A 23,171-nucleotide genomic window follows, 5' to 3' on the forward strand; every position below is an offset into this window, starting at 1 on the left:
ATTAGATTTGGCTATCATGGAGTCCTGCTCTGAGATCATCATGCTATAACTCTAGCCTCACAGAGGATAAAAGGTCATCTGGAGAAGAACCAAGGTACCCCAGCTGATAGCAATCACCAATTACCAGATACGTGAGTTAAGCCACTTTGGATCATCCAGCCATCATCTGAATTCAATGCTTGAGTAAGCCTGAGTGAGTTCAGGTGAGAGATCCAGCAAACTGCCCAGGCAACCCACAGAACTCTAAGAAAAAATTAATTTGTTGTTTTTAAAGCCAGCAAGTTTTGGCCTGGGTTTTACACAGAAATAGAAATAACTAATAGTTTCCTTCTTCACTAAAATCATCTATGTTGTAATTTATGTATGTAGAAAACAGATATATTAGGTTTTAACTGACATAATATCATACACTAAAGCATTTGAAGGTAAAATCCCTATTTACCTTTGTCAATTCCTATCTAGTACTTGCACTGATAAATATGCTCTTGAATTTTAGCAGAAAACTTTGCAACATAAACTCACTGGCAAATGAAATATTCCCTGGAAAGAAAAATAGAATCACCCAAAAAGATTAAGAGAGGGTAGGAATATCCTAATGCATTGTTAGAAAAAAAGGCATATTATCCACAGATTTCAAATCTGACTTCAACCATAACAGACTTAAGATTATACTCTCAGAATTACATTTAGTCCACATGGATATTATAAATTATAAGCCAAGAAACAGAAATAAAATTCTAAAGCTATCAACATAAATTTCATAACAGATTTGCCTAGAAAAGGAATACAATTTCTTTGGATTGAAGAGATGGGGCAATTTTTAATACAACTGTGTTAATTTTTCAATATATGTGACAGGGCTCCTTATTGCTAAATAGATTCTGAGTATTAGTTTATTTAATCTGCTTCGCACACAGATAAAAATCCCCTCCATTTAGACAACCTAACTGAGAAACTTTCTTCTAAGAAACTGACTTTTAATAAAGCCCACCAATTACTTAACGAAGAAAATAAACACATAATGCGATCACAGGTGAATTATGACTCTAGTATCTAGCAAATAACTGACTAGAAGTAACCATGTGGATGTTCACACTTAGTTACAATGACATCGGGAAAATTTTTTCTGGTTTTGTAAAAATATTGGTATGACCATGGGAGTATATCATATATGAAAGTCAGTCACAATGGAAAACCAGTTTAACACTTACTGGACTGAGGAAACCACGCATGTCAACAGAAAAAAAGAGAGAAGCTCAAAATATGTTATGCCCCCTTGTTATTTACACAGTTTTAAAATTTTAACAGCTGGGCTGAAAGACAACTGGGGCTTAGACTCTTCAAGCAGCAGGGTTGAATATTAAAAGCAAAGGAAATGGAGAACAGGAAGGCATCTGGCATTCTCGTTTTGGACTATCATATTCCTCATGCCTACCCCCCGGGAGAACATATCACCATTTCAGAAATGCTGGTGGGGAAACAGTGCTGTCTTTTTTTATATACATATAATTACACATGAAAACCCCTTTTCACACAGGGACCATAACTACTTTTGTAACAGTTTCCAAGACCTAAAGAAAAATATTTGTTGTATTTTAAAATAGCAGGCTTAAGAGCTCTATTATTTATTTCTTAGCATCGCACGGGAATGATTGTTTAACCATTTTTGACACCAGTTTCAAAACTAAAGGTGGTCAGGCTAGAAAAAAGGTTGGCTTAGTCTTTTTAGAGTAACTATAGTGGGAGAAGGGACAGTGAGAGTGAGGGTGAAGAGATGACTCAGCCGACCTAAGCAGTCCTGGTTTCCAGAGGTTTATGCCTACACTTGTTCATCGGTGACACTTGACGGCCTGGTCCCCAGGAGCAGCTGGACCATGCGGCCCATGGTTCACGAGTACTGGCTTCTAGGGTCAGATGAAGCCTGCCTCGCATGGCTCTCTCTAGCCCAGTTCTCCTAGTTTCTTTTCTTGTCTAATCACAAGTCAATTCCTATTCCCCAACTCGAACTTCTCCCTCTGCCCTGAGAATAGATTCAACAATATCTTGTGTTTTCTGCATATATGTTCCAGTTCTAATATTTAGTAATGTTCTGGTATTTGGCAATGTTTTCTTAATATAATTCCCTTTATGGCCTCTTGTAATACATTTATACTATTTCTCCCACTGCTAAAGTATTCATAATAAAGTATGTGATTAAACTTCATTTACAGTAATAATAGTTTACTTCCCAGATGAATAACACCTTACAAAATTATTAAATATACTAACTGACTTTTTCTTTTCTTCTTTTCCTACTTCAGTCACCTTGCCTGTCTATGCTTGAACAGAGTAACTCATATTTAAATTTCCCAAAAGTCTCCTATAAGGAAGAAAACATCCAGTGGAACGCTGTTTTTTCCAGTTCCACCTTTCTACCATCCCCACAGGATCTCCCATCCAAAGAGCCTAATTCTGCCAGACTAATCACCCTTAAGACCATTTTCAACAGCCAAGACATGGAAGCAACCTAAATGTCCATCGACAGAGGAACGGATGAAGACATGTGGTACACATATACAATGGCATATTACTCAGCCATAAAAAAGAACAAAATAATGCCATTTGCAGCAACATGGATGGACCTAGAGATTATCATACTACGTGAAGTCAGACAGAGAAAAACATATCATATGATATTATTCATATATGGAATCTAATTTTTTAAAAAAATGATACAAATGAACTTATTTACAAAACAAAAACAGACTTCCAGATATTGAAAACAAACTGATGGTTACCAAAGAGGAAACGGGGGGGGGGGGCGGGGGGGGCCTGTAAATCAGGAGCTTGGGATGAACACACACACACTACTATCTATGAGACGGATAACAAACAAGGGTCTACTGCACAGCACAGGGACCTCTACTCAATACTCTGATAACCTATATGAGAATCTGAAAAAGGATGAATATATGCGTAACTGAATCACTCTGCTCTACACCTGAAACGAACTCATTAGCATTGTAAATCAATTATACGCCAATAAATTTTCAAAAAGACCATTTTCATAGCTTTTCCTAGGGACACTCATTACAGAGCATCGCTTAATGCACGCTAAAGTTTACCTCAAGAAGTCCAAACTCTCCAGAACCTGGCCCTCAACCACTTACCCATTCGACTTCTTCTTGTTCAGCCTTCTCACCAAATGAATGATGATGACCACTGCCTGCACCTGGCCCACTCCAGGAGCCCTCCTGCATGTTTCCCTCCCCTGGAATGCCCCACTCATCCTTCCTGAAGTCTTCCCCTCCCAGGCCCAGATCAGGTTCTGCCACCTGAGACACCTCTGTAGAAAGAAACTTCCGACATTGCTTCTAGCCAGCTATTTTACTATAATTAAAGTTTCTCCAAACTAATAAGGGTCATTTACACAAAAAACCAGAAAACCACTGCTGCTGCCGCTGCTTTAACTACAGCATAATTTTGGTAAGAAAGTTTAGCACAGGAAGGGGTCTGTGCATCACTACGGGGTAATAGGACTGGTTAAAAAAACTAGTACACTAGCGCCTGCCTTACAAATAACTGCATGCCGACCACCGTGCAGGTTGGGAGTGGGTCCTATTCTTCAGTTTTACTGCAGCAGAAAAAGGACTGCCAAACACTGGTCCTCTCTCAACCTGGCAGGGATAAAGGCCTAGGTTTTATTCCTAGGATCTGAGTTTAACTCGTGTAGCCCTTAACAAGAGCAAACTACTTAGCCTTTTTAATTACGCCCAGGTGGAAACTGGAATTCCTACCTGCAGGGGCTGCTGAAAGAAAAAGAAAATGCATTGCCACAATGTGAGAACACAGATAAGCACCCAAGGAACGGTAGCCATACTCAGAACCACGTATATCTGTGAACAAAACGGCGCCCTCATTTATACCCAAGTAAACAAAAGTGCTGGAAGTGGGCGAGTTCTTCACCTGGGGCCCCTGACTTGTCAGAATGTCCTGAACCTCTTGAAATTTGATGGAGAATTTCGTGCTCAATTGGGTTGGTACATTCTTCTGCGAAAATGCCTCAGAGTCTGAAAAGAGTTCGTGACCCAAGACAGGCGGAGGCCCAGCTGGGCGGTTAAAGCTTTTGGTTTCGGGACAGGGAATTCGGGGTGACCTAGGGGAAGGCCTCCGGTCGCCCGAGGGGAAGCGGGGACTACCGGCAAGCCGCGACCCGCTCTCCGTCCTCCCGCAGGGCCTGCCCATGACTCCCTTCTCCCTGCCCCCGGGGCCCGGCGAGGCCTTCGGGTTTCCCTCCATTTACCTCCAGAGACGTTCGCCGTGGGCGGGAAGCCGTGGGTCCTCTGCGGCTGGCAGGACACGCAACCCGCCCACTGTGGCGGGACCGAGTTTTCAAACCTGGCGCGGAGGCGGGGCCGGGGCGGGAAGTGGGGAGAGCGCGGGCCAGTGAGACGACAGCGTTCTGGGGTAGGACGGGGACTGAAAGGGAGCGGAGGCCGGGAAAGGCCTAGAATGGCCCGGAAGCGTGCCTGGAAGCCAGGAGCCCCCAGGACCCGTGACTGGGCGGTGCTCTCGGGCTGAGCGGCGTTCTCAGGCTCGGCGGGACCCGTGAAGGGGCGGTGCTCTCGGGCTGAGCGGCGTTCTCAGGCGCGGCGGGACCCGTGAAGGGGCGGTGTTCTCGGGCGGGGCGGTGTTCTCGGGCGGGACGGGGCCTGTGAGGGGGCGGTGTTCTCGGGCAGTGGGAGCCGGGGCCTGACTGACGCATCGGCGCGGCGCGGAGCTCGCAGAGCTGAGGGGAGGGGCCGGGGTGGGGCCAGAGGGGGCGGGGCCTGCTCGGGCGCCTACCTCTGAGCGCGGCTGCGGCGGAAGCAGAGCAGGAACCGATCCCAGCAGAGCGAGTCGGTGGCAGCGCCGTGGGGGCTGAGAGGTGAGATATGCCCTCGACGCTTCTCGCTTTGGCGCCATAGGTCCTGGGCTGGTTCCCTCCACTCTCCCAAGCTCAGCGCCTGCCCCGGGGAGACGGAGGAGACTGACCTGGTCAGGGCGGCGGATCCTTTGTTTTGGCGCGACACCGGGGGCGGGGACGAGCCCTGAAGTCCGCAGATCGAGAGACCCGGCCCAGGGACGGGAGGCCGGGACGCGGAGCAGAGATCCGGCTGGAGACGCCGAGCCTGGGGGACGGGAGGCCGGACCAAGGATCGAGAGGCTGGGCCGGGGGTGGTGGGAGACCCGCGTGGGATGTGGAGGGCGGACAGCGGGAGGCTGGGGAGCGGAGACCCAGCCGGAGACGCCGAGCCCGGGGGACAGGTGGCCGGGCCGAGAATGGGGGGTGTCGGGAGACCCGGGTCGGGTCGCTGAAGCCTGGTAGCAGGAGGCTTGACACGGGTCTCTGAGCCGGGGGAGGAGAGGCGCGGGAGGCCCAGGCGGAGGCGCTGAGGCCGGGGGGTAGGAGGTCGGACCCGGGAGCGGGAGGCAGCGGGGATCGAAGGCTGAAATTTTAATCGGGAAGGTGGTGAGGAGGCTGGGCGCGGAGAAAAGATGACCTGAGGTCAGGAGGCGGGCTGGTGCTTTCCTAAGGGCTCTGGCCCTCAGGGCTTATCCTCCCATTGCTGGTGAGGATTTGGTCTCTGCTGCCTTCTTTGTCTAGATATTATCAGGTTGACGGGTGACTCCGCTTTCCAAAGAGGTAGTTTCAAGTTTTAAACTCCTTTTCACTTTCAGACCTGAAGGCCTCCATGCATCCTTCTAGCTCCTGTGGGTGACTATGTATCCATGGCCCAAATCCCTTAGGCTTTAAAATCCCCTCAGCCCATGTTGAATAAGAGTGCCTTAGTCACTCTTGTTTTCAGTGGGTGTGCTCTCAAGCCTTACTTCCCAAGGCAGCTGTCTCTTTCCCAGTTCTCAATAAGGGGCTCCCAAGCCAAGAAACTGGGAACCAACCTTATCAGCTTCCTCTCCCGGCCCCTCCAGTTAGCCGCCAAGCCTCCTGGCCCTCCTAAATATCCACTGGATCTGGCCGCCTTCTCTCCATCTCAGATTTAAGCCACCCTAAGCTCTCAACTGGCTACAGGAGGCCCCTCTGGCCCCTCTCCAGTCCATTCTTTATAGCACAGGCTGAGGGATCTTTACAGAATAAAAATCCAGAAAGCTGTTCCTTTGGTCATAGGATAACCCAGTCCCTTAACACGGTTAACAAAGCCAAGCATAGGTTGGCTCCTTGGTCCCCTTCCCCTGCCTAATCTTTCATTATGGCACCGTTTCACTTTCTGCAGAGCCATTGCTGACCTTAACACTAACTGTTCTCTGCCTGGAACACTCTTGCATTCCCTCTCTCTTCCCATCACCACACACTTGCTTGAGGAACTCCTATTTATGTTTCTGTTCTCATTAAACATTTCAATGTTAAATCTAGCTATTATGTATTCCTTTGGCATCCGTCTCATCCTAAGAGAAAAGTGTCATATCCTTTGCAGTTGCTTATTTTTACACTCTCCCCTATTAGCTCCTAAGCAAATTCCACAAGGAACTGTGTTTTTCTCGTTATCTTGTTCCGTATTGTCTTTCCCCATATTTGGGGCCTGGCACAAATGAATGCCAATACTACAGTATTATGCTTTTTAATAATTATGCCCTATGTAGAAAAAAAAATCCTATTTTAAGGTTGCTTAGCAAATTATAATTAAATGATGCGGACTAGAAAGGAATGGTAGAGTTGAAATGCAGAGTTGCTGCAACAATGTGTTTATGCAGGATCGTATTAGGTGCTAAGCAAGCTGCATAGACCAGCCTGTGGCAAAATGCGCTCAGCCACTTTGAATGTATTGTAGTTACGTGATGTCTAAGAAGGAAATACAAAGCTTAAATCATCCCTATCCCAACCTGATGGTTTTGCTTTGCTCTTTTGCAATGAAGGCTTTTGAAAGTTAGAATGTGTTTTAATGAATGAAGGAATGAACAGTTTATTGGAGTGTAGCAATAAAACCTGTTCCCAGTAAGAAAGAAGTGAAACATTGTATCCAATTACATCAGATTTGATTTGCTATCCTGAAAAAGAAGTCTTACCTCCTGCGATTTTTTTTTATTATTATTTCTTTTATTTTTATTTTTTATTTATTTATTTTTTTTGCGGTATGCGGGCCTCTCACTGTTGTGGCCTCTCCCGTTGCGGAGCACGGGCTCCGACGCGCAGGCTAAGTGGCCATGGCTCACGGGCCCAGCCGCTCCGAGGCATGTGGGATCTTCCCGGACCGGGGCACGAACCCGTGTCCCCTGCATCGGCAGACGGACTCCCAACCACTGCGCCACCGGGGAAGCCCCCTCCTGCGATTTTAAGAGACTGACATCTGATAGAGGCAATTATAATGCTTCTTTTCTGTTTTGCTTTCAAATCCAATTTAACACAATCTCCTATTGGTTCATCCCCCTTCTGATGCTGGAAAGCAGTCTTTAGTTTCATGAATGGCATTAGGTCAGTTCTGGTGCCCAGTATCAGATAGTTCTTTAGGCTCTGCCTCAAAGATGGGAAGCACTGGTGTTGGATCTAAAAAAAGATGTGGAATTCTTAGACTGTTAGATACTGGTGTACACATTTAACAAATACAAATGTAATGGAGGGGGATAGGTACTCTGCTGTCATAGGACCCAAGGCCACATCCCAAGGGCAACACTTCCTATTTCATCCATAAATTAGGCAGGAGTAATATACATACCTCGCAGGGTTATTATAGGGATAAAATGAGATAATGTCTGTGACAGTGCCTTGTAAATCTCTTAAGTAATGTTGTTAATTCTCTGCCTATTTTGATCTTCAAGTTGCTTATAGAGTTTCTGCATTAGGGTAGAGTAAAATAAAGTTATCTATTTTGTACTGAACACTGGCCATCTGTCTTGTTGAGCCACTTTTGAATACAGTGAGCGCTGGTGCGAGTCACACATAGGGGTAGGATCTTGGTCTCCACTACTTCAAACACTCAGGGTTTACGACTCTGCACACAGTTGGTGTTCAGTCAATTGTTATGGTACAAATGACAAATAAATAAATACCACTGACCCTGGCTTTTCGCAGTTTCAGACCTTCTCTGGCAGGTGGTTGTAAAACTGAATCACTTCTAGAGGAGTGATTCTCAGTGGGAAGGAGGAGGCCTTACAGGTTATCTATAATTTTTATAAAAGGCATCCAAGATCCTTCATTCTACATTTATTTCATAACACAATATTTAGGTCTGCAAGGACTTTTGCATTTTTCCTTCTGCCCCTCCAGAGATACCATCTTAGGACAAGACTTAAGGTAGATGAGGGAAACAGACCCCTTGCACTTAGTAAGCATTGTGTCCTTTCTGGCTTGTGGCTTTTGAGTAGTGGGGAAGCCCTCCTGTCTGTGTCTTCCTGGTGGTGTGGTCCTTGCCAGAGAAAAAGAAGGAATGGTTTTGTTTGTGTGGCACAACTGAACTTACTTAAGTTTCTTCTGTATTTAATTTTACTTGCCATGTGTGAGATTCCTCCTTTATTACAAAATAAATATTAAAAGTCTGACTTTTACCAGGCCCAATGACAATATCCAGTTTGGTGACTCTTCCCAAAGCAATTGCAGGGACCAGATGGGAAATGATTTCAATAAAACCTCTAGTACGTCACAGCAGAAATCTCCTCTTGTCCAAACTGTTGTGAAAAAAGTATTTTCTTCTTTCTGTTTCACTTACCAAATCTGGAAACATGACTGCTTTTGAGACTTTGTCCTCTCTAATTGGTAATAAATATAATCCCGATGTTTTTCAAGTTCTTTGGCCAAAGTATGGGCCACCCTCCTTGTCTGTAGGTTCTTGACCAGATATGGAGGGCCAATTCTCCTACACCGTTGTACATAAAGGACTTGAGCGTCTGCAGATTTTGGTATCCCTGGAAGGAGGAGGAAGGGGGGTGTCCTAGAACCAATCTTCCATGGATACTGAGGGAGGACTGAATAATCTCCCCACAAGTCATAGTGAAAAGGCTTCACCTCTCCTTTAGAGGCAAATAGAGACATAGGAAAAAAGTGTCTGAATGACATCCTAAATGCTTAGTATGAAAGTTATTCATATTTTGTGAGTAATTTTACTTTTAGAAGTAAATTACCCAGTGGCACCCAAAACACCATAAACATCATTCCTGGTTTCTTCGTGAGTTGGAATGAGTGCACTTTATACAATTTCACTGTCCTTGCAGTCAGTTTCTATCATGTTTATGTATGCTTCCTCTCTCATCTTAGTGTTTCTAGGTTGTGGATTTTTGTTTCCTTTCTTGAAATTATTGATAGCATTGCCCCTCCTATGTAGAACTAAGCCATGTAGAAGTGTGGGAAGCTGACAGATCTGAGTTTGAATCCAGGCTCTGCCATTTAAAAGTTACTTAACTGCTTTCAGCCTCAGTCAACTGAACTATAAAATGGAAATCTCATTATGCCTCGAAACATCGTTGGAAGGACTAACTAGAAACACGTAAATAATGAATACATGCATAGATAAATGTACCTTTTAGCTCAGAGTCTAGCCCCTATTAGCCAACAGTAAGAGGACCTGTTATTACACAACGCTCAAATCACATATTGTGTTATGATTCTTTGGGCTTTTCTTTGGCTACCTGTTTTGGTAAATTTTTACTTATAATTTTTTTGAAGATACTCGTATTTGTGGAGATGATTCAGAAGTGAGTGATGTTGGTTCTTATGTCTCATTTTGAGATTTAAAACCCGTTTGGTAGGGCAAAGACCAGGTTTTAGACCTTACCTCAGTTTCCTTATAGGACAGGCACCAAGAACAACCCACTGATGGGTGACAGGTTAACTAAGTAGGAATAACTTAAACTGGTTATCCTAATTTAATATCTCATTTTGAAATTCTACCATAGGCACAACTTTCAAGCCATTTTTTTAAAAAAATAAATTTATGCATTATTTGTGGCTGCGTTGGGTCTTTGTTGCTGCGCGCAGGCTTTCCCTAGTTGCGGCGAGTGGGGCTACTCTTCGTTGCGGTGCGCGGGCTTCTCATTGCAGTGGCTTCTCTTGTTGCAGAGCACAGGCTCTAGGTGTGTGGGCTTCAGTAGAGGCTCGTGGGCTTAGTTGCTCCTCGGCACGTGGGATCTTCCCAGACCAGGGCTCGAACCTCTCTCTGTCCCCTGCACTGGCAGGCAGATTCTTAACCACCGCACCACCAGGGAAGTCCTCAAGCCTTTTTTTTTTTTTTTTTAACATCTTTATTGGAGTATAATTGCTTTACAATGGTGTGTTAGTTCCTGCTTTATAACAAAGTGAATCAGCTATACGTATACATATGTTCCCATATCTCTTCCCTCTTGTGTCTCCCTCCGTCCCTCAAGCCATTTTTAATAACAGGTTGTTGTTGGTTATTTTTCCTAAAATGTTGATACTTTGTAACTTCATATAGAAATTTCAATTTTAGAAATTAATTTTTATTCCTCTCTTTGAACTCTGTAGATAATTTATTCTGTTTAACTTCATTGTGGCATTATGCAACGGTCCCTTTAGTTGGCTAACCACAATAAAAAATTGGGAAATCATTGCAACTTTTCACTTTAGGAAAACACAGCCTGAAATGCTTATGTACTTTAGAGTGACAGTAAATTTCTACTGACAACATTTTTTAACTTTTGAGAAATCTGACTGCTGTAGCTTCAGTGGCAAGTATTAAAGGGATCTAGGAACTCAGAGACCTGATTCTAAGACCCAGGTTCCAGGTTGCCATCTAATGTCAATTGATCTACTTAGAACTTCTCTGGGACCCAATATATGTCTAGAAATTTATTATCATCAGCATCCTGAACTGATGGAAAGAATTACATACTCATACAGTAAGAAACAATTAGCGTTAAGTCCATTGCGGTGCTACAATATATTTGTTATTTTTATTTTATTTTTTTTTACTTTTTAAATAGCTTTATTAAGACGTAGTTCACATACTATACAGTTTATCAATTTAAACTATAGAATTCAGTGGTTTTTAGTATATTCACAGAGTAATGTATCCATCACCACAATCAATTTTAGAACATTTTTATCACCTCAAAAGGAACCTCATAACCATCAGCAGTCATCCCCAATTTCTATCCAAACCCCTAAACTTAGGCAACCACTAATTTACTTTCTGTTTCTATGGATTTATTCAAAATTTCATTCTTTTTTCTGGCTGAGTAGTAATTCATCATATATATACACACACACACACACACACACACACACACACAATATATTTTTTAAGCCCTATTGTATATTTTCCTATTTGTGTTTTGTCAAATGAAAGTGTTCTAAGAACTTAAACTCTCGTCATCATATAGGGCATTTTTTCCCCTTGGGGGACGATTTTTTTTATCCTTCTGAGATGAGATCACCATGTCCAGAATAACTTACATTCAGCCAGGCATTAGCTAATGGAGGTGAGGTAATGCTGAGTGTCACTCTGAAGTAAGTTCTGCAGGAACCAAAGCTCTGCTCCCAAGCGTGTGGATTTGGTGCTTTCACGTGGGAAAAGCAGATGGTGATGAGCAGAAAGCAAATGTGCGCAAGTCTGATGCAGTGAGGATTTTATTTATCATTATATAAATTTTCCGTAGTATATGAAGGTCAACTGACAGGACTGGGTGAAACAGAGACTCCGCTCTTGAAGGGCACACACAAAGTAGTGTGCGCATCGGGACCCAGGGGAAGGAGCAGTGACCCCATAGGAGACTGAGCCAGACCTACCTGCTAGTGGTGGAGGGTCTCCTGCAGAGGCGGTGGGGGGTGGGGGGGCTGGCTGTGTCTCACCATGAGGACAGGGACACTGGCAGCAGACAACCTTTTCTTTCAACTAAAGTCAAATGTGTTTGGCTTTCAAACCATTGTCTCAGTTTGGAATTTAAATCTCTCTTTTGAAACCCAAAACTGAGCAATGACTTTTTTGTTCTAGTCATTATCTGCCTTCTCGCTGATTTCCAGTGTTTCTGGTTTATAAATTACACACAGTAGGCTCAGAAAAACTCATAATTACTTCTTTTTCTGTTTGTTTTAATATTTTTGTTGAGTTTGGTGTCTCTTTCATGGTGTCAGTTTTGCTTGAACAGTCAGTGATTTCTTGGTTATTCCCTTTTTCTGTCTGCCTGTGTTGCTTGTGATGGGACACTGGGATGGCTGGACTTATCTTCGGAGTTTAGGTGCCAAATCAGTTGGGTTTGGCAAACAAGTTGGATGCCAAACTCCAGTTTGTGTTATTTGCTAATGTGGGTACTCTGTTTACCAGGTTTTAATGTACACTTTTATTCCTTAAAACCTGCGGGGAAATACTCTGACTACTCACTATTCAGCCAACCATAAGAAAAGAAAGGGACAATCCCTCAACTGCTCCAAATGCAGCTCACCAAGAGATGACCCTAAAATCCTCCTTCCTTCCACTTCTACCCACTTCTATTCCACTTCTAATGTTCTCTCAGCTCAATTTCCCAAAATCATTCCCGTCACCTCAGGAATCTTTCCCTGATATTTCCTACTTTCTGTCTCAGCAATTCCTCAAGATTTCTGCTCCAGGATCCTTGTTGATTGCATATCAGCAGAGTAAAGAAAGTGAAATAGGATGAGGGAAGACATCTGGGAGAGGTGACCTTTCAATAGAGACCCGAGTGAAATAAATCATATTATCTTATATAATATTATATAACATAATATATCGGTGAGACTAGTATTCCAGGTAGTGGGAATAGCAAGTGTGAAGACCCTGAGAGAAAATTATTTTTAAGCCGTTTAAAGAATCCAGTGGGACCAGAATATAACATGCTACTTGCTTATTGGTGGAATTGAGAGAGGAAAAACCATCACTATGTCATGGTGTTATGAGAGTAACAAATACACACACATAAAAAGCAATCCAGGACTTCCCTGGTGGCACAGTAGTTAAGAATCCGTCTGCCAGTGCAAGGGACACGGGTTCGAGCCCTGGTCCGAGAAGATCCCACATGTCACGGAGCAACTAGGCCCATGCACCACAACTACTGAAGTCCAAGGGCCTAGAGCCCGTGCTCTGCAAGAAGAGAAGCCACCGCAATGAGAAGCCCATGCACTGCAATGAAGAGTAGCCCCTGCTCACTGCAACTAGAGAAAGCCCATGCACAGCAACAAATACCCAGTGCAGCCAAAAATTAATTAATTAATTAATTTTAAAAAAATCCAAAACAGAATAAAATGAAAATACAAGAAGGGTTCTAATTACATGCTAAGTAAATATATAGGTGGAAGAGATTAATTCTGGCATGGTGGATCAGGTACGATTCTGTGAAAGACTTTAAAGGAAGGGGTTTATTTCTTTATGTAAAAGTGTGAGTTTGTTTGTTGACCCTGCCACATGACTTCATAAAGTCGTCATCATTGGTTAAAAAAATTAAAAAAAAAGGGAACAAAATACGTCATAGTATTTGTTCCTGAGAAGTCCTTATCAGATAGAAACTGTTTTAAATACTAGTCTTAAAAAATTCAGATTTTTTTTCTTTCAGCCATCAGCTACCTTACTGAAACAAAATTGTCTATTTGATGTCTAATATTGGAAATTATTAATTACTATTACTTGTATTAAGGCTAATAAAGCTGAATCGTTTTTAACTTTTTTGTTGTTGTTGTTGGTTTTTGTTTTTTTTTTTTTTTGCGGTATGCGGGCCTCTCACTGTTGTGGCCTCTCCCATTGCGGAGCACAGGCTCCGGACGCGCAGGCTCAGTGGCCATGGCTCAGCGGCCATGGCTCACGGGCCCAGCCGCTCCGCGGCATGTGGGATCCTCCCGGACCGGGGCACGAACCCGTGTCCCCTGCATTGGCAGGCGGACTCTCAACCACTGCGCCACCAGGGAAGCCCCAGAGTGATCTTTTTAAAGCATGCTGTCCCTCCTCTGCTTCAAGCACTCCAATGGTTTCTCCTTCTTGCAACAAGGATAGAATCAAAGCTCCTCTTGGCTCCTGAGGTCCTATATGATCTTGCCTTTCCCACTTCAATTCCCTTCACTCTTTCCCTTCCTTTTCCATGCACTAGTCGAACTGGTTTTCTTTTCTGCACCTTGAATACACGAAACTCTTTCAGGGCCTTTGTACTTGCCAGACGTTTCCCCAGCAAGGCAGCCTCTCGAGGTGGCCTCTATGTCATTTAGCTCTTTCTGTCAATGTCACCTCAGAGATGGCTTTCCCAGCCTCCTCAGCTAAAGTAGCTCACACTACCAGTCTCTCTATTACTCTACCCTATTTTGTTTTCTTCATAGCCCCTATCAGTATCTGAAATCTTATTATCTGTAATTATTCTTCCTTTCTAGAATGAAAGTTTCTTGAAGGAAGGAATTTTGTTTTGTCTTCCACTCTGTCCTAGAGCCTAGAATGGCACCTGGCACAAAGCACATGCTCACGAAGTATTTGCTTATTGACTACAAGATGATTCATCCCAGTTGTACACAGCATCCTCCCTTAGTTTTCTAGAAAAACTGCAGGAAGTAAGATGATAGAAAAGCAAAGAGCTTTTGTAGAAATGCACAGCAAAGACTGACTTTGAGAGAAGGTGAAACGCTACCCTCTTCGGTGGTTCCAAAATGGTGACACTTCCTCTCCATATTTTTTTCTCCATCTTCCCCCACGATAGGTGCACACAGTACTTAGGGACAGAGGAGGAAGGAACTGAGCTTTGGAGAAGAGAAGAGATGTCTCAATTTTTAAGAGACCTTGAAAGGGGGGACTTTGGTAACGGGGAGGTGTGGGAAGATAAAAAAGTTCTGGAAATGGATGGTGGTGATGTTTATACAACACTGTGACTGTCCTTAATGTCACTGAACTGTACACTTAAAAATGGTTAAAATGATAGATCTTATGTATATTTTATCACAGTTTTAAAATTTTAAATTTAAAAGGGGAGGGAGCCTAGGACTTTCTGTAAAGGCTTTTGTGGTTGAGTGAGTCCTTTTGACGGGATGTGTATTCTTTTAAGATTTCTGATTTTAGTGTGGGAATTAGGTTAAAAGTTCTATTTTGATTGGAATTTTTGAGATAGGCAGGACTTCTAGAGGCTGGAGAAAAAATTTTTGTCATTGTTTTTCTGTATTCTTTATTTAGGGAGGCAGATTGCCATAGAAGTACCTTTGCTTTGGGGAAGCTAGAGAAGACATGGTAGAACTCCAGACAGGTAGTAAGGAACTGGCTTCTTCAGAGGCAGTAGGGAAGAGTGGGAAGAAGGGGGCCTCCATCACTAAGCTTTGCGTCTGTGGACAAAGCCACTTAATCACTAGGAGTTAGGTTTCCTGACTTTTCAGATTGTTGGGAAAATAAAAGATAAGATGCCTAGCACAGTACCTGCTGTATAATAAATGCTCCGTAAGTGAGAGCTGCCTTGATTAGAAGGACTCACTCACTGTGGGAGGTAAACAGAATTGTCTGACAGAAGAATGAAAGCAGGAACTTTAGTTTTTACTTACAGGTTTCCTAAAGCCGGTCCACCACCTTAAATGAGAAAGTGGGATTTTCATGTCTAGTTTAAGAGTAAAGATTATGTGGAGGTTTGGAACTTCCTGGTGCTGAATCTCTTGGGAATCTAAGCATCGTAGAATAGTGTTATGTGAGGTACACCGTTCTTGGTTTTTGTTTTAACTGCATTGAGTTGGAAGGCAGAGTTCTTACCAATGACCAGATCTGTTGTAATAGAAACAAGTTGCAGTGTGTATCTTGATCTGGTGGGGTATCCAAATGTAAAAATGTATCAGGGGCTTCCCTGGTGGCGCAGGGGCTTCCCTGGTGGCGCAGTGGTTGAGAGTCCGCCTGCCAATGCAGGGGACACGGGTTCGTGCCCCGTTCTGGGAAGATCCCACATGCCGCGGAGCGGCTGCGCCCGTGAGCCTGCGCATCCGGAGCCTGTGCTCCGCAACGGGAGAAGCCACGGCAGTGAGAGGCCCGCGTACCGCAAAAAAAAAAAAAAAAATGTATCAGGCTGCACACTTCCTATCTGTGCACTATGTGTACTTCATAGCTCAATTAAAAACGAAAGAGAGAAATGGGCGACCTTATGCATACCTTTACAAAGGATTGTTCTCAGGTTTGACTCACAGAAGCCTTGAACAGTAGAGGTGAAGCTGGGAGAGTGATGGTACTGCTAATATGAAAATATTCGTATAGTGTGTTTATTTAGAGAAATAATCATTGGAATAATTAATGCAGTGATCTTATAATGGCTGATTTTGATTAACATCTATTTTCTTTATATTCTAGTTAATAAAAGTATCCATGGAGAACAATGAAAATTCAGTGGATTCAAAATCCATTAAAACTTCAGAGACGTGAGTATTTAAATGGAATCTCATACAAGCAGAGAAAGATGGGTGTATGTAGTACAGCAAACTTTGAGGAAGCAGAAAGAATATGGGCTTTCAAGCCAGAGAGGCCCAGATGACTTCCTACCTCCTGTGACAGCTGCATGGCTATACACATGTTAAATTATCCTCTCTGAATCTCCTCCTTAAAATAAAACTTTCACGGAACTGCGGGGAGGTGGGAGGGTGCCTGACGTGTAGTCAGAAACCCTGCCTTAGTAGCAGAAGGATGACCCAGGAGAGGCAGAGGCACCCTCCGAATCTCTGTGCAGGATGAGAGGTTTGTGTTTGGGGGAGATTTTTTGGCCTCCTGTTTATTTGTGAGTTTTAAGGCTAAAATAAAATGCCAGTTCTCAGTCTGGGGAAGAATTGCCTGGTTATAGATTGTCTTTTACCCTTTGTCTCAGTCTTCCTTTTTGGAATATTCTGCTCATTAATGCTTCCAATAACCAGCAGGTGGAGAAAGGGAAAAGATAGAACTCAAACACTCTTAATTCATGTCTGTTATTATCCATTTGGGATCTCTTGTGGTACATTTAACTCTAAAAGTTTATTTCTGGGGTCCAGTATTATTATTCTGGACCATCCAGGGAATTATAAACTAATTTTAGTACTAAACAATACTGTTACAGCAGAGCTATTAACAGGTTACCAATAAAGATTTTTGCAATATTTGTTTAGCAAAGGAATTTGCCTAGAAATTAACCTTTTGAAAGGCAGTCTCATTTTAGAGGTTTCTTGCCTTTTTTTAAACCCTTTTAAACTGATTTACACATTTTCCTACCTTTTCCTATCATACAGAACATAATTTACTATTTTAAAAGGTAGTAATTTACTATCCTTTTCCAACAGTATTTTTAGAATTGCATATAATGTGAAATACTCCCAGGTTGAGTGTGTGGGTACATGGACGTTAGGTATCAGTTTTTTGCTGTTGTTTCCTGATTCCTGGTCCAGGTCAAGGATCAGGTTTGCAGACTATTTTGGTCAAGTTTTATTGAAGCATAGCCACACCCATTCGTTTACATATTGTCCTGGGCGACTTCCACCAGCTGGATGGAGTGGGCTGCAACAGAGTCTGTACAGGCAGCCAGCCAGCCTAAAATACTTAATATTTGGCGCTTTGAGAAAAAGTTTATTGACCCTGGTCTAGATAACAGAGGTTTTTGGATAAGTGACCTTTAGACAAGTATTTTCAATTATTTACAACAGTGATTCTATGTAGCAATAAATTATTAGTTTGTTCAGTGCACAGGGTTTAAGGAACAATTTAGGAATTGTGATAAATATTGTGTTTTGGGTCATAGTTGCCTTTTGTTTATTTCCCTATCATTTCAGGGTAATTTTTATGATTTCACTCTTACCTTGAAGGATAAAATATTTTAGAAAGTTAAAAGAAATTTAAGTATAAAATGAATTTGATGAAATTTTAATAAAATTTAGAGGAAAGCAAAATATAGAGATTAAAAGTCTGAACTCTGAAGTTCAACAGATGCTTTCAGCCTTGGGTCTGACACTGTATCTTCATAACCATCAGCCTCATAGTGGTCACTTCCTCATCTGTGAAATGGGTTTTTGTGAAATTTTAGTGAGGGAAAGCCTGTTGCACACAACTTGGCATATTATATTCAACAAATGTTAACTGTTCCTGTGTGTTAGAGAAGTTGGTCAATGTGAACAGCAGCGTTGGTCATTTCTCTCTTTGTAAACTGTTGTTTGATTTCCAAACAGAAAGATCTTACATGGAAGCAAATCAATGGACTCTGGAATATCCTTGGACTATAGTTACAAAATGGATTATCCTGAAATGGGTTTATGTATAATAATTAATAATAAGAACTTTCATGAAAGTACTGGTATGTATCATAAGATAGTTTTTAATCCTTTACAAGTATTTGTACCATTTATATTTGGTGTAGTGTAAAAAACAGAATTGATGTTATTATTTAGTAAACTAATGACACAGAATAGCCATGAAGTAGAGATAGAGCAGGACCCCATGGGTCCTACAATTCAACATGAACTCTTAATCTTCTACCCATCATCAAAATCTCTCCCTCTTCTATCTGTATGTTTATCTCTTCTGCCCTGACTTCTGTGTAACCCTTGCTTCTTTATCTTCCTGCTCCCTCTTTCATGTTAATGGAAGGATCTCAACAAATAGTAAGTAGAAGTATTTTTCCATTCCAGGAACTGTGCAAGGCACCTCACAGAAATTGTCTTGTTTAATTCTTAGAGCACCTCTGAAAACTAACCACCATTAGATGCCAAAAGGTTAAAAATCCTTGCACAGAGTCCCACAGATGATTTAGTAGCAGAACTGGGACTCAGCGTTGGTGCTCTGAATCCACTTTCTATGCCACTTCACCTGTGCCTTCATTCATTCTGTTGACTTTCTCTTCTTCCCCCGAAAAGAAGACAGACTCCCCAACCTTAAAGAGACCTTTCTTTTACCCTGCTGCCTCTTAAGCTTTGATCTGATTTTTGTCTCCTTCCCTAAATCTTAAAAACACGTACTTTAAACTTGCCATCTTCACTTCTTTCCATCCCTTTGATTCTGTTTTCTCTGTTTCTACCTCAACCGCTCTGTAGAAGTTGCTGTTAGGTTCACCATAGCCTGATCACCAGATCCCGTTCTCAATCTCTATACTATGTATAGCTTGAATCTAATAATACTTTCAGAGGTTTTTTTTAAGAGAATGTAAAAAATAAAATCCCTCACGATCCTAAAAAGCTATTTAACATCTTACTGTATTACTTGATATTTTTTCCTTGACAGTTTCTTTCAAAGCTTAATTTTATCCATAATAGTAAGCAATATTGTATTTTGCTTGTTCCATTTAATGTAATATAAGCATTTTTTGTGTTGCTGTATAATTTTCATATCTGTTATTTTAATGATTATATAATATCCCATTCCCTAAATATAATGTTCACTTGACTTGCATAATTTACCATATGAATGAACACTTTGGCTGTTTCTTCATTTTTCATTTTTAAATTGGTGCTGTGATAATTCTTTGAATTTGCATATTAATTGTATTAGAATTAATTTTACTTAAGGAAACTAGAATCTGCTGATTCAGTTTAGGAGGCTGTCTACCAGAGTGCTGGTGAAAAGGGAAAGAAGCCAGATTACACTGGAAAGATAAGCTGGATTTGATGTTAGATTCATTATAAGGAGTGAGGAAAAAGTAGTTGAAAATGAGTGTCTAAACCTGAATGGCACCATTTGTATTGCTTTCGGCTCCAAGTTGAGATACAACCTTCAACCGTTAGGTATTCTGCCTCACGTTGCTAGTTATAATGCCCTCGTCCCATAGAATTTTACATTGTTGAACTTATTGGAGTTTTTTTTTCCGTCCAGTTTTATTGAGATATAATTTACACACAGCACTTATAAGTTTAAGGTGTACAGCATAATGATTCGATTTCCATAGATCATGAAATGATTATCACAATAAGTTTAGTGAACGTCCATCAACTCCAATAGATACAACATTAAAGGACTAGAAAAAAGCTTTTTTCCTGTGATGAGAACTCTTAGGATTTCCTCTCTTAACAACTTTCATATATAACATACAACAGTGTTAATTATGTTTATCACATTGTATGTTGTATCTCTAGTACATCCCGAGTACTTACTTATCTTTAAAGGGGGAGGGGGAAAATTGTTCTACTCTCCCCCCAAAAATACTTAGGCCTGTAGTCTGGCTTTAGCCTTAGAGTGAGCCCCTTTTCTGCTTTGAAATTTGAAGATCAGGTTCTCACAGCCACCTCTGACAGCCTGGTATTTTTTGTTCAACTACTAAGTGGCTCACAAACCAGGACCAGAATTCAGTCACCTTGTCACACAGCTGCATGGTGTCCTCAGCCTTTCCAATGTCAAAACCTTGATGAGCTTACTTTAATTTTATAAAAACAATATATGGCCATAATATACATTTCAGAAATTACAGATTAGCAAAAGAAAAATTGAAATCACTCCTAATCACACTACTCAGATAATCAACAATAATTTGGAGCTAGAAACATCTAGGCTTTTTTCTATGCATATGTGTTAAGTTTACTCAATGTGTGCCCTCCCCCTGCAGCACTTTAGGGTTTTAAAATCTGAATTCACTGTTCAGTCAATCCGTACGTGTATGTGGACGGCGCTGTAAAGGCATGAGGAAAGCCCAGGACTCCTGGGTACAGTCCGCTCACCAGCTTCAGTACTTTGTTCAAGTTCCTGGACTCCTCTGTGCTCCCACATCTGTGCAAATGAAGCCAGTCATGATAACGGTCTCATGGTGGTTAGAAGGCTTAATGGAGACCACGCAGAGCAGAATGGCTGATGAACAGTGCTAAAGTGGCTAGTGGTTTGTGGGGTTTTTCCTGAAAAGGTGTTATGAAAGTACTAATGTATCTTAGAATTGTTGGGAACTTGAAATCAAAGAAATAGTTCCTCTGAGTTTGTGAGGTGTGTATTGATACATATGTGTGTGTGGTGGTATATGTGTGTTTGTGTATGTACAATATGTATGTGTGTGTGTGTGTGTGTGTATATATATATATATATATATATATATACTTATAATTTTTTCTTTAAAGTAGGATCCTATGCTTTTTTTTTTAAATGACCATTTTCCCATGGCAAAATTTTGTCTACAAAATTTCAGTGGCAATATAGTCTCCCATTATATAAATGACTTTTAATTTATTTAACCAAACCTCTCTTGTTAGGCATTTAAGTTTGTTTTTCACTATCTAAGCAGCTGTGAAAGACGTCTTTGTGACTGTAACACTATAACAGTTTATGTTATGAAGTGTCTTATATGCTAAGAAATGAAAGAGACTTTGTGTCACCACGATCAGAATATTGAATTTTCTTAGCATTTGCAAGGAAGAGTTTACTGTAGATTGTGTGAATCACTGAATAGTTCATTTCAAAGCAGTTTATGGGTCTTTTTTAAATTTATTTTTATATATTTTTTACTTTTGGCTGCGCTGGATCTTCGTTGCTGCACACGAGCTTACTCTAGTTGTGGTGCGCGGGCTTCTCATTGCTGTGGCTTCTCATGTTGAAGAGCACGGGCTCTAGGCGTGTGGGCTTCAGTAGTTGCAGCATGTGGGCTCAGTAGTTGCGGCTCGCGTGCTCTAGAGCGCAGGCTCAGTAGTTGTGGTGCATAGACTTAGTTGCTCCGTGACATGTGGGATCTTCCCAGACCAGGGCTCAAACCCGTATCCCCTGCATTGGCAGGCGGATTCTTAACCACTGCGCCACCAGGTTAAGTCAAATTTTTTTTTTTTAATGCAACTAAAAGTAACTTTTTCTGTTCAAGGGATGGCATGTCGGTCTGGTACAGACGTAGATGCAGCAAACCTCTGGGAAACCTTCACGAACTTGAAATATGAAGTTAGGAATAAAAATGATCTTACATGTGAAGAAATTTTGGAATTAATGTACAGTGGTAAGAAATAATGAAAAGAATGATCTTCATTGTCCAATTTATGTTACAATCTAGCTGTAATTATACACATATAAAAGTAAAGCATGAGAACTGTGGAACTAAACTGTACACAATCCTACTCTCTCTCTCTCTCTCTCTCTCTCTCCCTCTCTCTCTCTCTCTCTCTCTCTCTCTCTCTCTCTCCCCCCCCTCTCTCTCTCTCTCTCTATATATATATATATATTTTTTTTTTACTCTATATATTTTATGTAAGTAAAACAAGTTATTCATACCAACTCACTAGAGTGGTTTGAGGTGTGTTGCTCTGCCCTAAGTTGGGTTTACATGATCTCTCAGTTCTGTTCTCAGGTTTCTTCATCTTATTCCCATACAGTGCATATGAAATGGTTGAATAAAATTGCATTGGTTTTCTGATGGTTTTTCTTGTTTGTGAACGTTTTCCCAGTTTCTAAAGAAGATCACAGCAAAAGGAGCAGTTTTATTTGCGTGCTTCTAAGCCATGGCGAGGAAGGAAAAATTTTTGGAACAAATGGACCTGTCGATCTGAAAAAATTAGCAGGTTTCTTCAGAGGGGATTGTTGTATAAGCCTAACTGGCAAACCTAAACTTTTCGTTATTCAGGTAAATATATAACTGAGCAACCTGGTTATTGAGGATTCATTAGGGATTAATTTACTCAATTGTGGATTATCAAAAAAATTTATTTTTTTCCTTGAAGCTACTGAACTATTGTTAGTTTTTTGTTTATTTAAACTACCACTTAGGAGATAGAGAATAAATTTTAATTTTAGACTTCTAGCAAAAGGATTCTGCATAATTAACATCAGTTTTTACAGAGCCTTTGCATTTCTTAGAAATAACAGTTGTACATGTACACACATATTTTTTAAAATAAATGTTTAGTTTCCTTTTCTTTTTTTAAACTTTTTAAATAAATGTTTATTTTCTAACCTCTAGGCTTGCCGAGGCACAGAACTGGACTGTGGTATTGAGACAGACAGTGGTGTTGAGGATGACATGGCCTGTCAGAAAATACCAGTTGAGGCAGACTTCTTGTATGCATATTCTACAGCACCTGGTAAGAAACTTACTAATACTGAATGTTATATGTAGATTTTAAACAATGAAGAGTGTGTTCCAAAGGCTGTCATGATTTTGATATCCATAAAAAGCCAACTTGGGGCTCCCCTGGTGGTGCAGTGGTTGGGAGTCCGCCTGCCAATGCAGGGGACACGGGTTCGAGCCCTGGTCCGGGAAGATCCCACATGCCGCGGAGCAGCTAGGCCCGTGCGCGGCAACTGCTGAGCCTGCGCTCTAGAGCCCGTGAGCCATAACTACTGAGCCCATGTGCCACAACTATTGAAGCCCGCACGCCTAGAGCCCATGCTCCGCAG

At 41.7% G+C, this 23,171-nt stretch overlaps 1 protein-coding gene across 3 annotated transcripts in view; it reads left to right on the forward strand.

Annotated features, from left to right (window-relative positions):
• Window positions 1-4,842: 4,842 nt before the first annotated feature.
• The window catches only part of CASP3 (caspase 3), a gene marked incomplete at its 3' end in the record, with an annotated part of 31,231 nt that continues 12,902 nt past the window's right edge, over window positions 4,843-23,171 (forward strand). For 2 of the 3 annotated variants that reach the window (XM_079909415.1, XM_079909416.1), the window contains exons 1-6: window positions 4,843-4,906; window positions 16,224-16,291; window positions 18,056-18,180; window positions 21,649-21,777; window positions 22,223-22,398; window positions 22,735-22,855. In XM_079909415.1, the coding sequence (XP_079765541.1) occupies window positions 16,239-16,291; window positions 18,056-18,180; window positions 21,649-21,777; window positions 22,223-22,398; window positions 22,735-22,855 (604 nt within the window). In that variant the 5' untranslated portion in view covers window positions 4,843-4,906; window positions 16,224-16,238. Of the gene's footprint in view, window positions 4,907-16,223; window positions 16,292-18,055; window positions 18,181-21,648; window positions 21,778-22,222; window positions 22,399-22,734; window positions 22,856-23,171 lie in introns of those variants that run through there. The other variant, XM_079909417.1, reaches the window with a different exon arrangement.

Source organism: Stenella coeruleoalba, assembly GCF_951394435.1.
Source record: "Stenella coeruleoalba genome assembly, chromosome: 21".
In the NCBI taxonomy this organism is placed as follows: domain Eukaryota; kingdom Metazoa; phylum Chordata; class Mammalia; order Artiodactyla; family Delphinidae; genus Stenella; species Stenella coeruleoalba.